We start from the raw sequence: 15,836 nt of genomic DNA on the forward strand, positions 1-15,836 counted from the left end.
AGCAGCAGCAAAGAGGTAACAACATCCGGCCAGCCCACCAGTAAAACTCCTAGAAGAGCAGAAAATGCGACCGAAAAAGATTGCAAAATGTAAAAGGCTATACATATGTGACTTGTCTCACACTTAAAACACAACAAACAGACTTAAAAAACAATTGTGCGTCTCCTTCCTCCTAGCTCCAGTGTTACTGCCCCACAACTAATAAAGACCAGCTTGTAAGACAGCCCAGAGCGGTGACCGCGTTTGTGTGTGTGTGTGTGTGTGTATTTGGAGTGCCGGCCACACCCCGCAAAACAGGACCTGGGCGGGAGGGGGCGTGGCGGAGCACCGTCCGCCTATCGCGACGCCCCGCCCCCGTGGCCCCTGCGCCTGCGCCCTGCAAACCTACCAGCCTCCAGCGCCCCGGCGGGAGGTAAGGGGCTCGCGAGAGGCCGTCTCGGGGGTGTCAGGCCGTGACCGAAGTGGTGGGCAGGGTGCCAGCACCGGGCGCGGGAGGGACACCCCACAGGAAGCAGGGCATCAGGTCGGAAGTGCGAGCGCTGTGGGGTCTCTACTCGACTTCTAGAAGTGGCGTTTTCGGTTGTGGAGGCGCTGTTCGAAGTGGGTATAAGGAGGCGGCCGACCGGGCGAGCTTGACGGCCTCCCGGGTCTCGGGGTGGAAAAGTTTCCGTCTTCTGCCCTGCCCGTTGACGCACTGTGGGTCCCAGATCGTCAGAGTAGCCGGAGTCTCGGTCCAGAGGCTGGCCCGTTCCTGGGCGGGAGTAGGGGAGACGGTGTTTGGTTTCTGTGGCCCAGGTGCGCGGTGGATGACACTGAGAGGGACGGTACGAGGCTCGAGGGAAGTAAGGGGAGGTCCTGGGGCGCGAGGTGGGAGCTAGCCCCCTGTCAGCCAGACCGGCGAGAGGGCGGTGGATCGCAGAAAGCCCCACATCTAAGCTCCCGCTTTTTAAAATTCGGAATCACAGGCTCAGAAAACAGATCATATGGGAGGTAGGTCCAAGGGCCTTGACTTCTCTTTCCAAAGTCAGTACCCTTTCCCCCAGTCAGAAACACTAGGCGACGTGCTGGGCAAATGTGGGAAGGTGTTCATCACTTTTTTTGGAAGGGGGCATTGCCTGCAATTTTGGACTTTTCCTGAGAAATGGGGCTTTTCGCTTATAAATAACCTTAAGTAATTTGGTTAATATCCCAGTACTTTTTCCTTATTAAGGAGTATGATACTCAGCTGGTGATAGTTGTAAGCACTCAAGGTTAAGTTTGTAAAGCACCTGGCACCCTCAGGTCACCTCCGCCGCAAGTGTTAAGTGCCGTGAATACAATTGCAGTTCTTTGACTTCTAAATGTTTGTCTTATGTGAAACAGTTCACATATTATTTTAAAAGCCTTTTTACTTTGAAATAATTTTACAATGACAGAAAAGTTACAAAAGTATCTGAATTGTCTACAGTTTCCTTTAATGTTAACATCTCATGTAACTATAATACAGTTAGTTACCAAAAGGAAGAAATTAATTTCGGTACAACACTGTTAACTAAATCACCAACTTTCTTCAGACTTCATCACTTTTTATATTAACGGCCTTTTTCTGTTTCAGGATCCAATCTAAGATCCTACGTTGCATTTAGTTGGCATGCCTCCTTAGTCGTCTACAATCTGTGACAACTTTGAAGTCTTTTCCTGTCTTTCATGACCATTGCACTTTTGAAGAGTCCTGGTCAGTTATTTGTAGCGTGTTCTTCAGTTGGGCTTTGTCTAATGTTTTCTCAGAATGAGATTAAGGTTGTATATTTTTGTTAATACCACAGAAATGTATTTGCCCTTCTCAATAGTTAATCATAAGGGAGTGCATGAAATGACACTATTGTTGATCACTTGGTTAACGTGGTATCTGTTGGGATTCTCTACTGTAAAATAACTATTTTCCCCTTTGTATTTAGTTTGTATCTTGGGGTACAACTTCTAAACCTTTCAGATATCCTGTTTCCCCTCAAGCTTTAATTTGCTGATTTTAGCATCCATTAATGGATCTTGCCTTCAGTAATTATTACTGTGATGTTTTGTTTCCCCCATTCCTTCTTAATTTATTAATTGGAATTTTTTGGTAAGGAAGAGCTGTCCCTTTATCCTACTTCTTTATTAATTTTTTGTATTAGTATGGACTCATTGAGTTTTCTATTGGTTGTTTTCCTACACTTTTGTTATTTTATTTCTCAAGTTGTTCCAACTTCGTCCATTGGAAGTTTTTTTCAGATTGCTTCCTGTGCCCTTTTAATAGACCCTCATCCCCCCTTCTTTTTTTTTTTTTTTTTAACTGCCTTACTTTTTGGCATCATAAGATGCTCCAGGCTTCTCTTAACGTTTTCTCTATCCTGGAATCCACCAGTTCTCCAAAGACCCCTGGTTTCTTTTTTGGAGAGTACTATTTAAACACCAAAGGATCTGGGCTCTAGTTGTGCTCATTGCTACTGGCATATCATTGTTTCTAGTACCTGGCAGAAGACATCTAGGAAGATGTGTGTCTGTGTGTATTTTATATATATGCACGCTCAGTCCCTCAGTCATGTCCAACATCTTGCAATCCTGTAGACTGTAGTCCACCAGACTCCTCTGTCCATGGTATTCTCCAAGCAAGAATACTGGGGTGGGTTGCCATTTCCTCCTCTAGGGGATCTTCCTGACCCAGGTATCAAACCAACATTTCCTGTGTCTCTTGCATTGGTAGACATAGTCTTTACCACTAGTGCCACCTAAGGAAGCCCATTGTATATGTATATGTATATGTATATGTGTATATTTCTAGCTAGATACAGTCATCCCTTAGTATCCAAGAGAATGGTTCCAGGACCTGCTGCTGCTGCTAAGTCGAATCAGTTGTGTCCGACTCTGTGCGACCCCATAGACGGCAGCCCACCAGGCTCCCTCGTCCACGGGATTCTCCAGGCAAGAACACTGGATTGGGTTGCCATTGCCTTCTTCAGTGCAGGAAAGTGAAAAGTGAAAGTGAAGTCGCTCAGTCGTGTCCGACTCTTCGAGACCCCATGGACTATAGCCTACCAGGCTCCTCTGTCCATGGGATTTTCCAGGCAAGAGTACTAGAGTGGGTTGCCATTACCTTCTCTGCTAGGACCTGCAGCAGATACCAGAATCACTCAGGTTCCATAGTTGACTTTTTGTATCTGCAGTTCTGTATCTGCAGATTCAAGTAACTGTAGATCATGTAGTATTTATTGAAAAAATTCCACTGTGGGTAGACCCTTGCAGTTCAAATCCATATTGTTCAAAGGTCAACTGTATATCTGTATATGTCATGGAGATACAGGCATACACACACACACATACATATATACCCATGCATCTACAAAGATTTATATTTTATTTTTATATGTGTATATATATACACACATATATATATATATATACACACAGATTATATATATGTTTTTAAACAGGGGTTTATTCTGATACTTCTATTTCTAGAAAAATACCACATTGTTCATTATAGTCTTGCCGCTCATTTGTAACTTCTCTCTTCAACAGTGAGAAATCTGGCTTTTTTGTTCTACAAAATATTTTTTTTGTTTGTTCAATCCTAGTAATACACATAATGTTAGTTCAGAATTCCTAACCCATAGTCCTGTGAGAAACAAATTTACTAACTAGAGAACAGTAGAGTTGTGTGTAGTTTTTTTGTTGTTGTCTTTAACCTTGTGTTATCTAGTTTGTGCTGTGCTGTGCTAAGTCACTTCACTCGTGTCCAGCTCTTTGTGACCCTATGGACTGTAGCCCACCAGGCTCCTCTGTCCATGGGGTTCTACAGGCAAAAATACCAGAGTGGGTTGCCATGCCCTCCTCCAGGGATCTTCTTGACCCAGGTGCCGAACCTGCGTCTTACATCTTCTGCATTGGCAGGCAGATTCTTTACTACTAGCGCCACCTGGGAAGCCCAGTATCTCACATCTAGACACTAGTGTCCAGCATCTGTTTTCCAAAGTCACCTATATTAGTTATTTTCCTCCACCACTTCTTTCAGTGTGGTTATGTTCATTTGTAATACAGTTTATTTTTTATAGTTTGTATTTCATTGTGGGTTCCCCCACATTTTGTTGTTTTTGTTTTTTAATGTACAGAATTTCACCTTTTGTGATATACAGTTCTGTAAGTTTTGATAAATGTATTTTAATTGTGTATCCACCATCATTGTCATGATACAATTCTGTTGCTCCACATATTCCATTACACTTGAAAAAAAAAAGTCAAAAGTAATACAACTCTGCAGAAGTTTGGGAAATTAGTCATTTTTGTGTTCCCACTAGCTTTTTTGTAGGCATATTTAAAATATTTGTGATGTTAATGTAAATATATTTTGTATCCTGTGTTTGAATTATACCATAAATATTTCCCAGTTTTTTGACTGAAAAATCAAGAAATGCTGAAAATATTTTCAACTTGTTATTTAGTCACACTCTTAAGTCACATTTTGTATTGAATTAAGACCTTCCCTTAATAGCTTATAAATGTTATTTGAACTACTTTGTCATCAGAGTAACTGTTGGACAATTTTGTTGCAGTAACACTATACCTTATGCAGTTGTTTGAATGTTATGTTCTCTTCTTAGTTTTATATAGACATTTTATTATACTTTTATAGAAATGGAAATGGTAGAAAGAAAAAAAAAAAACACTCTCTAGAAGGAAACCAGGAGGTGGAAAAGTCTCTTGGGGAGCTCTTGGGCCAGAACTTCTGCCCTGAAAGATGGCTCTTATGAGGCAGCAGGTTTTTCCTTCAGCACAAAATGCTAACGGGCAAAGTCATGTACTCTGACCTGGAAATAGCACTTTTTGAATTCAAAAAAGAAAGCTGTCATCATAGCATAGGGGAACAGTGAAGATAAGCCAAATAGTCAATAATTGGGGTTTGTCAAGTACACCGAAAACTGATTAATGAAAGAGAAAGCAGAATCATTTGAGTTGTATCTCAAATGCTACATGCAGTTGAGAGGCAGATGGGCTATAAAAGAGTGACTAGACAGAGGGAGCACCTTGCAAAGCCAAAAGTAGAGATTGGGTGATATTTCAACAGTGTGAGTGGATTACTTATGAACATTGTATTTTCTTGCTCAGATAATAGGGAACTCTTGGAAGTGTTTGTCTGAAGGAGGAGCATGTTGCCTTTGGTGTTTTAGATACATTAATTGGTGGTAATCTATGGGGGAAAATTGGAGAGGGGAAAGAGACTAAAGGAAGGCCAAATAAGACCCTTGTAATATGCTATGCATATTGTGCTGTTTGACTAGAGTGATAGGATTAGAAGTAGTGTAGAAGAGACATGTGAAGGCATGTTTTAGTTCCTTTAGCATTGGAATACCAGTTTGAATACCAGGTACTTTCAAAACCATTTTGATAGGAATAATAGTATATATAAAGATAGCTTCTTAAATAATCTACATAGTGGAAGAAAACACAAGAGGCAATGTGATAAACTAGGAAATGATGTTAGACAAGTAATAGATTATTTATGAGACTATTATGTGTTATATATAATAGGAGAAAGACGTTCCCTATAGCACAAGCAGGCAGTTGATGAAAGAAGACATGCAAATAGATAATAAATCAATCTTATTAGTAATGTAAAGAATGCAAAATAAAGAGACACCATTTTTGTCACCAGTTGAATGTCTAAGAAGAATGATAATATGAAATACTGGTTGGAGTATGGATAAATGGACATTTAAAATTTTTTAAAATTGAAGGTTCACTTCAGTTCAGTTGCTCAGTCGTGTCCAACTCTTTGTGACTCCATGAATTGCAGCACGCCAGGCCTCTCTGTCCATCACTAAAACTCCCAGAGTTTACCCAAACTCATGTCCATCGAGTCGGTGATGCTATCCAGCCATCTCATCTTCTGTTGTCCCCTTCTCCTTCTGTCCCCAATTCCTTTCAGCATCAGGGTCTTTTCTAATGAGTCAACTCTTCACATGAGGTGGCCAAGGTATTGGAATTTCAGCTTCAGCATCAGTCCTTCCATTGAACACCCAAGACTGATCTCCTTTAGATGGGCTGGTTGGATGTCCTTGCAGTTCAAGGGACTCTCAAGAGTCTTCTAGAACATCATAGTTCAAAAGCATCAATTCTTAAGCGCTCAGGTTTCTTCACAGACCAACTCTCACATCCATACATGACCTCTGGAAAAAGCATAGCCTTGACTAGATGGACCTTTGTCAGCAAAGTAATGTCTCTGCTTTTTAATATGCTATCTAGGTTGGTCATAACTTTCCTTCCGAGGAGTAAGAGTCTTTTAATTTCATGGCTGCAGTCACCATCTGTGGTGATTTTGGAGCCCCCCAAAATAAAGTCTGACACTGTTTCCACTGTTTCCCCATCTATTTCCCATGAAGTGATGGGACCAGATGCCATGATCTTAGTTTTCTGAATGTTGAGCTTTAAGCCAACTTTTTCACTCTCCTCTTTCACTTTCATCAAGAGGCTTTTTAGTTCCTCTTCACTTTCTGCCATAAGGGTCCCCATCTATTTACCATGAAGTGATGGGACCAGATGCCATGATCTTCGTTTTCTGAACGTTGAGCTTTAAGCCAGCTTTTTCACTCTCCTCTTTAATTTTCATCAAGAGGCTTTTTAGTTCCTCTTCACTTTCTGCCATAAGGGTAGAAAGTGTGCCATCTGCATATCTGAGGTTATTGATATTTCTCCTGGCAATCTTGATTCCAGCAGTATCAAGTAACAGTAAGAAAAGGCAAAATGGAAGTATAGTTGACATAAAATGCTGTATTTTTTCTGGTATACAACATAATGATTCAACAATTGTATCCATTATGAATTTAACATCATGATAAGTCTAGTAACCATCTGTCATCCTGCAAGGTCATTAGAGTATTATTGACCAAATTCTCTGTGCTGTACCTTCATCCCTATGACTTTATAACTGGAAATCTCACCCATTTCACCCACCACACTGCCTTCTTTCTGGTGACCACCAGTTTGTTCTCTGTATCTATGGGTCTGTTTCTGTTCTGTTTTTCTTTTTAAATTTCAGGTATTTGTGAGGTCATATGATATTGGTCTTTCTCTGACTTATTTCACTTAACAGAATACCCTCTAGGTTCATCCATGTTGTTGCGAGTGGCAAGATTTCATTCTTTTTTGTGGCTGAGTAATAGTCCATTGTGTGTGTATGTGTGTGTGTGTATCACATCTTCTTTAGCCATTCATCTATCTTCAAACACTTAATAGTTGCTTCCATATCTTGCTAATGTGAATAATGCTCTATGAACATAAGGGTGCATGTATCTTTTCAATTACTGTTTTTATTTTCTTCAGATAAACACCCAGAATTAGAATTGCTAAATCATATGATGGTTCTGTTTTTAATTTTTTTAGTAACTTCCATGCTGTTTTCTATAGTGGTTGCACCAATTTGTATTCCCACCACAGTGCATAAGTGTTCCCTTTTTTCTACATCCTTGCCAACAACCAGCATTAATTATTTCTTGTCTTTTTTGATGATAGCCGTTTTGACAGGTGTGAGGTGGTTTTGACTAACTTTTCCCTGATGATTAGTGATACTGACAATCTTGTCATGTGTCCTAGGAAAAAAATGTCTATTTAGATCCTCTACCAACTTTTAATTGGATTATTTTTTGATATTGAGTTGTGTGAATTAAAATTCCATGGACAGAGGAGCCTGGGAGGCTACAGTCCATGGGGTTGCAAAGAGTTGGACACAACTGAGCAACTTCACTTTCACTTTGTATATTTTGGATATTAATGCCTTATCAGATACATTATTTGCAAATATCTTTTCTCATTTAGTAGGTTACATTTTTGTTTTGTTTATGGGCTCCTTCCCTGAGAAAGCTTTTTAGTTTGATGTACTCCTATTTGTTTGTTTGCTTTTGTTGTCCTTTCCTGAGGAGAAAGATTTAAAAACATTGCTGAGACCAGTGTCAAAGGGTGTACTGTCTGTGTTTTCTTCTAGGAGCTTTATGGCTTCAGGTCTTTCATTTAAGTCTTTAATCCAGGTAAATGGACACTTTGATATGTCCTTCTCCAGATATGTTGCTAGTGGGAATGTAAATAGGCACAACCTTTTTTGGGACTTCTAATATTAAAAGCCTTAAAAAATGTGTCTACCTGTTAATTCTACTTCCAGGTATTTATTTTAAAGAAATAATCATAGATGGTTGTATGGACTTATATGTAAGGAGGGTAATTACACTGTGGTATAGTTTATAATAGGGGAAAATTGGAAACATCCTAAATAGCCAACATTAGATGATTAAATCATTGAACATATATATAATGTGATCCTATGCTGCTATAAAAAATTATAGAAAAATAATTACATGGAAACATTTTTATTATATTTAATCAGGTTGTTCAAAATAAATCTTTTATTTGTTCTTTTATTCATACCTTCCTTTGTTCACCCAGTAACAGTATACTTCATTACATTTTTTTGCTCCTTGCCATTCTTTTCCTTTGGGTTTATTTTCTTTATTGTTAAATCATGCCTTTTAGTAGTTCTTTTAATAAAGGGCTTTGTAATAAACTTGGTCTTTGTAGGTCTGAAAATGATTATTTTACTCTCACTTCTAAATAATAATTAATCTGGATATATATCAAATCACCACTTTGAAGATATTTCTGTCTTTTGCTATGTTGCTTTGATGAAAAGTTTGCTGCTTTTGTTGTTTTAGTTTGTCTTTTATATCTGCTTTGCTTTTTAAAGTAGTTTTTCTCTTTCCTTAATGTTCTGAAATTTCCCATCTGTGTATTTTGGTAAATTTGTTTTTTTTAATGCTACTTGGTGCTTATATGCATTTTCAGTTTGAAATTTTACATCTTAATTCTTAGCATATTCTCTTTGAATAGTGCCTTTTCAGTTCAGTTCAGTTGCTCAGTTGTGTCTGACTCTTTCCAACCCCATGGACTGCAGTACGCCAGGCTTCCCTGTCCATCACCAAGTCCTGGAGCCTACTCAGACTCATGTCTATCGAGTCAGTGGTGCCATCCAACCATCTCATCCTCTGTCATCCCCTTCTCCTCCAGCCTTCAATCTTTCCCAGCATTAGGGTCTTTTCCAATGAGTCGGTTCTTCACATGAAGTGGTCAAAGTATTGGGGTTTCAGCTTCAGCATCAGTCCTTCCAATGAATATTCAGGACTGATTTCCTTTAGGATAGACTGGTTGGATCTCCTTGCAGTCCAAGGGACTCGAGAGTCTTCTCCAACACCACAGTTCAAAAGCATCCATTCTTCGGCGCTCAGCCTTCTTCACAGTCCAACTCTCACATCCATACATGACCACAGGAAAAACCATAGCCTTGACTAGATGGACCTTTGTTGGCAAAGTAATGTCTCTGCTTTTGAATATGCTGTCTAGGTTGGTCATAACTTTCCTTCCAAGGAGTAAGCGTCTTTTAATTTCATGGCTCCAATCACCATCTGCAGTGATTTTGGAGCTTAATGGAGACTTAATGACTCTGGTTCAGTTCAGTTCAGTCACTCAGTCGTGTCCGACTCTTTGCGACCCTATGAATCGTAGCACATCAGGCCTCCCTGTCCATCATCATCTCCTGGAGTTCATTCAGACTCACGTCCATTGAGTCAGTGATGCCATTCAGCCATTTCAGCCTCTGTCGTCCCCTTCTCTTCCTGCCCCCAATCCCTCCCAGCATCAGAGTCTTTTCCAATGAGTCAACTCTTCGCATGAGGTGGCCAAAGTACTGGAGTTTCAGCTTTAGCATCATTCCTTCCAAAGAAATCCCAGGGCTGATCTCCTTCAGAATGGACTGGTTGGATCTCCTTGCAGTCCAAGGGACTCTCCAACACCACAGTTCAAAAGCATCAATTCTTTGGCACTCAGCTGTCTTTATAATCCAACTCTCACGTGCATACATGACTACTGGAATGTGACTCCTACTTGTTATTGAGCTTCTCATTTTATCCTTTATGTTGCTTATCTTCTTTTTCCTTTTTCCTTTGTTCTGACTGATAGCTTACGGCCAATAGTTCTCTTTCCAGCTACAAAATTTACTTTTTAGCCCACCTTTGGAGGTTTTTATTTGTAGAATTTTTACTTGGTTTATTTTCAGATTGGCCTGTTAGTGTTTCATAATATTATCTAATTTAAAAAAAAATTCTGTTTCTTTATATTTTTATTTTAAAATGTACCAATTTTAATTTCATTTTTAGATTACTTTATTATCTCTAGACCCTGAGCTATGAATTTTCCCATTTTGTTGGGTCTGTTGACCAACTCTTTTGACTGAATTTTCCTGTGCACTCTAATGTCCACTAACCACTTTAGCTGTTAGACTCTTTATTTGTGGTGGCTGGAGATTTTCCTTTTTTGCTTTCAAGCTTAGATCAAATGTAAAGACCAAGTTTCTGGTGGATAAGATAATTTGTATAACCAACACTTCAAAGAGAGAAACATTTAAAGTAATAGTTTTTAATGTTTGTGGAGTGATAGAGTGTTTTGATAATTTCATGAAAGCAATTGACTCTATCTTCTGAAATAATTAAAAAATAGTCCTAGTTTCTTGTAAGGATTCAGTGACTCCTCAAAGTCCTGAACCCTTGTCTCTATGCACCCCAGTCTAGGATACCACAATGAGATTAACATAGTCAACTTATTTATTTTTAATATGGGAGAGGTTGTGGCTAATTAGATAGCATGAAAACATGATGTACAGGAGTGGTTTTCAAGCTTGCTTAGGCAGTGGAGACCTTTATTTACATAAAATCAAATAAGTTCAAATTTATGAAATTAATGAAACAAAATTTTCTGAAACTGAAGCAGGTGTGGGGTCCTGGAGCCTGCCCACTTGACAGCTTTTATCATCACCTACCCTGACCCCAAAGACATAACCCTAGACTCTCTGCAACTCTGGTAGAAAAACTACTGGTGAATTAGAAAGAATTTTTGATTGTACTCTCAGGAATACTGGGTTCTTATTCCATCTCTGTCACTGGTTACTTGTATTGATTATAGACAATGCTAATTACTCTGTAAGAAAGGGAAGAGGCAATTTAAAGAACATCAATGAGAAGAGTTGCATTTTATATTTCAAGTGTATAATTAGATATATATTGGAAATAGAGTTTGATACAGCAGAAATGTTAAGAATAAAATTTTTTCTTCCAGTTTTGCAAGTTGACACCTGTTTAGAAAACATTATTCACTGTCAAAGATACATTGGGTGATGAAGACTTGAACAGTATGCTTCTGGTTTTTTGGAAAAAGTTATTTAAATATATACATACATTATATTAAAAAGACCTGGAAAGACATACATCAAAATGGAAAAAATAGGGGGATGGGGGGAAGGAAAAATGGAAAGAGTAGCTAACTGTAAGTGAGATCATTGATTTTGTTTTATTCTCTATTTCCTAGTTTCTAAACATTTTAAAGTGAATATACCTAACTTGTAGGAAGGATGGGGTGGGAAGGGGGTTCAGGAGGGAGGGGACATATATATGCCTATGGCTGAGTCATGTTGATGTATGGCAGAGGCCATCACAATATTGTAATTATCCTCTAATTAAATAAATTTAAAAACATTTTTAAGTTTGTTAACAAGTCACTCAGGTTCAGCATCAAGTTGAGTATGTGTTCAGAATATCTTATAAAATTACCTAATTGTTGGTTTTTAAAAATAATGGAAATTAATTTTTAAAATTCTTAAATATTTCCCTTTTAGGTTTTTCTACATGAGTGGAGAAGATAATTGTTGCAAGTAGGAGAGACACAGCATTTTTTTAGGATGTCTGAAGATGAAGAAAAAGTGAAATTACGGCGTCTTGAACCAGCTATCCAGAAATTTACTAAGATAGTAATTCCAACAGATCTGGAGAGGTTAAGAAAGCACCAGATAAATATTGAGAAGGTGAGTTTTTTCATTTTCTTTCTTTTTTCCAGTTTTTTCTTTTTCTACTAAAGAAACAGTTACATATTCTGATTTATATTTGTTGTACATTTCACCTCCATTGAAAATCTCAGGTAAGAGACTTTGCTAAAACATCTAGCTCCTGTTGATTTAACAACATTGTTCATTTTTTCTGTTCTACAAATACTCCTCTGATATTATTCCTTTTTTAATGAAAAGATATAAGAATAGAATCTATGCCTTTTTAGTTGTACATAGTGATGAATTAGCAGTTAATAATTAGAATTTGTTTGATAGTTGACTATAATGTGAAGGTGATGGATTTCCGCTAAAGGGCTTGCCTTAATTTCATTCACCCAGTGGCAGGTTTTCTTAACTGTGAGGATGTGTTCATCAGTAACTCCTGTCCTCTTCAAGTGCTTTTGGATTAAAGAGGTAAATCATTTTTTGATATGAGAGAATTTCCCAGCTTCATCGCTTCCCTTTGACGAAACCCCAAAGCCCAAATATTAGCTAGAGGTCACCTTACGAGATAGGTAGGGGGAAGAACTAGCGTGGGGGACTATGGTGGAGGTTGCATACAACCTGGCCCAGCTAGGGTCTGATGGAGTGGTTGTGGCATTTATGGAAACATGAAGTTTACTGTGTACTGAGCATGGATTTGGCAGGTTGTGTTGTCTTATTTGCTGTGGGACAAATCAGTGGTATTTGATCTCTCAGGAGAACCTCCCCCAGTACAAATTTTAAGTTGTGAGGTCCTCCATTAAATGTTTTTTGGCTGGGAGCGGGTGGGAGGCGGAAGTGGTCATTAAGCCTTTCAGTATAAACAGTATTTATCACCCTCAACTCTGTACCTTATACAAGTAAGAAGAGTGCCAGCTTTTTCTCTCATGGGTACCAACTGTCTTTCTAGTACCTAAGTCTTCTGTAAAAGTTTAGAAAGTAAGTTCCAAGAAAAATAAGGTGAAAATTTCAATGTAAATATGAATAGAATTCAAGATTAACATTTCATAATCTTTTAGTTTCTTTCTTCTTTCTCCATGATAACTATTATGACTTTTAAGGATGAAGGAGTTGTCTGGTAAACTGGTTATTTTTGTTGTGAGCAGAAATAAAGATTCCATGCTTTAATGAATAAGGAAGGCGTGTTGTTTTAGCATTGTAACAGTATGGAAATGGAGTTGTTTACTTTTGATCAATCATATCTGGGTGGGAGGTTTGATAAGGTGTGCTTCAAAGTCCTGAGCTTATGTTGAAGTGTTCAGTTAATGAGATAAGAATTTGGCAAATGAATTGATTCTGAAAGGAAGAAATAAGTGGACTGTGGTCTATTAAGACTCTTTCTTTCTTTCATTGTCCTATTTTGCCTTTGACATTTTTCCCTTTGGCAAATTGCCCCTTTCTTGTATTTATTCTACACAAACATGCCTGCTGTCATTACCCTCAGATCCTAGCCACATGTACCACCCGATAATCGATGGAAAGGCCAGACCCTGGGAGAAAGGTGGGTGGGGATAGAAACAGGTCTGTTACTGATTTAATTTGCTGTGCCAGACTTCAGAAAAGAAATTATTCTAGAGTTATATAGATCTTTTTCTGCCAGAACATTTTTTCCTCTAGCATTTTCTGAAAATTTTACTATTTGAGAAACTTTTAAATGGTATCAGAATAATTTACTGTATAGGTGATATCTGAGGCTAAGCAGTTGGACTTACACTGAGCTATATTTTAGTCCATAATCTTGATCATTCTATCTCTAGGACTTCTAGTTTAGTTTTAATGGTGATTTTTTAAATCTATATAAGTCTGAATAGCATATTTTAGTAGATACTTTATGGCAGTGTAAAAACATTAAAAAGCCACTGCCTTTACTGTGGACAATAGAGTTAAGAACTAAATTTAGAGTCCAGGTGTCTAACAGTGCCTCATTTTCAAAAAGAGATAGGCTTCTTGAGGGAAGGGTGTAGAAAGATAAAATATTTATTATGTTAGCCATCAGTCATCCAATATGAATTTAAAAGAAGAAAGTCAGACTGAAGGGAAATTGAAGGTAAGCCTTAGTAGACTGATTGTGCAACATCTGAAAACAATGAGAGTAGTGTGCTGTGGACACCTGGGACTATATTCCATAGGTCCTTCAGCATTATGTTTTATTACACATGATAGACTTGATTAGAATGTAATCCTGAAATTTGAAGTGTTAGCATTTCAGCTTTGTTATCTAACATAGAACAGACTTAAGCATAGTTAATAGGAACAACAACATAATAAGCTTTGAACATAATTTTCTTTGTTTAATTTTATAGAATTTTTGGGGAAAACTTACTGTGTAGCATGCCCCACCATACACATCCTCCTGATTACCTGGTTGTGGTACCTCTAGTTAACTGAGTCTTTCTGGAATAGTGCTGTTCCTTTGGCTTATTTCTCACTGCCTTTCTCTCCCACTTTCCACCCCTTCTGCAACCCTGGGTTTCAACTTTCTCTGCTCTACTAAGTCAGCTGCAACATATCCATTCTCTTTCCAGCTTCCAAAATGTTAAAGTTTCTCGTCAGTTAATATCTCCTGTTGTATTCTCATTATTCTTGTGGGTTGATCCCTTTTAAAGTTCTTTACTCTCATTTTGGTTAAATTTTGAAAAAAGGCAGAGATGAATATTTCTTCTGTCTGCCAGGTTTAATGAGAAGGGAAATCATTACAGGATATAAATATATGTTAGCTTTTCGTAAGTGTTGATGTTTGCTGTTTCTTATATTTTTAGCGTTGAAAGATGTAAAAAATTAGGTCTCTAATCTGTAAGAAGTTTACCCTCCAGTTAAAGAAATAAGATAGGAAATATTCAGATATGATGAGGCAACATATAATTAAGTGTGAAAATGAGTGGTATGGACTATTTAGGCAGTATGAAGCCTGAACTATGTGGTACCAAATCAGATATAATTCATCTTGTTGATTTGTTACTTTTGATTTGGTTTCATTTATTTGTTTTTTTAACTTGTGATTACAACAAAAACTATTCCCAGTTCTCTTTTTAGTATGAGAATGTTTGTTTCAATCTTACAATCACATTTCCCCCCTCATAGTTTTTTTCTGCTGGACACCTGATTCAGTTTGCTTTCTCCTGTGTTACAGGATAGGAAAGCCTCAGCACAGGTGGTGATGATAATGTTTCTAATGGTGATAATATCATGCTTGTCAGTGTTTGGTTAGCAATGAAAAATAGACATATCTGACTAATGAGACTTGAGGGAAAAACATGTTTGGGATATGGAACTTCTGGAAAAGACTTTTCTACTGTATAAAGATGTACACGGGAGGAAGCAGTTCTGCTGGTCTTCTGTCTCCCTGTTGTATATGTAACTATAGCCAGGAGGGGATAAGTATGAGAGTGAAAACTCTTTGTTGAAGGTAATAAAGCAGACAGAACTTGGGTGCTTGACAACCTTGTAAGCTTCTGAACTAAACTACCCTTGAATTTATCATCCCACTTTTAGGGTGCTGTTTATGTGAGGTAATAAATATCTTTATTAGTAAAGCCATTTCTTTAAACTTTGAGCTTTCTGTTATTTGCAACCAAAAACATCCTAATTGTATCCACTGTGCAAATAGACAATACAAAAAAATGACATTTTGTAAAAACAGTGCATTTTAGAAATGTTTGTCAGTGGTCCCAACTTAACTAATTTTTTAGGAGGTTATTTCTTGTAATTTCCCCCCAAACACACATTAAATCATTTAAAGCCTTTTCTCCTCTGCAGGTATTTGGAATGACAGCCTTTAATAATTAAACCTAATTTAGGTTTAACATTGTGTAGCAAACATAGAGTCTGAGCTATTTTCTTTTTCTTAGAATTTTGTTGTGAGACATAAGGTTTCATCTATTCAGTCTTCATCCAAGACACTAATCTCTTCTACAACTTACTTGAC

At 37.9% G+C, this 15,836-nt stretch overlaps 1 protein-coding gene across 4 annotated transcripts in view; it reads left to right on the forward strand.

The window, feature by feature from the left end:
- The first annotated feature begins 350 nt into the window (after positions 1 to 350).
- Positions 351 to 15,836, forward strand: part of STX17 (syntaxin 17) — a 75,114-nt gene continuing 59,628 nt past the window's right edge. Inside the window, exons 1-2 of one of the 4 annotated variants that reach the window (XM_027549761.1) lie at positions 351 to 412; positions 11,723 to 11,908. In XM_027549761.1, the coding sequence (XP_027405562.1) occupies positions 11,786 to 11,908 (123 nt within the window). In that variant the 5' untranslated portion in view covers positions 351 to 412; positions 11,723 to 11,785. Of the gene's footprint in view, positions 413 to 440; positions 601 to 1,423; positions 1,715 to 11,722; positions 11,909 to 15,836 lie in introns of those variants that run through there. The other 3 variants (XM_027549764.1, XM_027549763.1, XM_027549762.1) reach the window with 3 other exon arrangements.

The sequence above is a fragment of the Bos indicus x Bos taurus genome, chromosome 8 (assembly GCF_003369695.1).
Source record: "Bos indicus x Bos taurus breed Angus x Brahman F1 hybrid chromosome 8, Bos_hybrid_MaternalHap_v2.0, whole genome shotgun sequence".
Classification (NCBI taxonomy): Eukaryota; Metazoa; Chordata; class Mammalia; order Artiodactyla; family Bovidae; genus Bos; species Bos indicus x Bos taurus.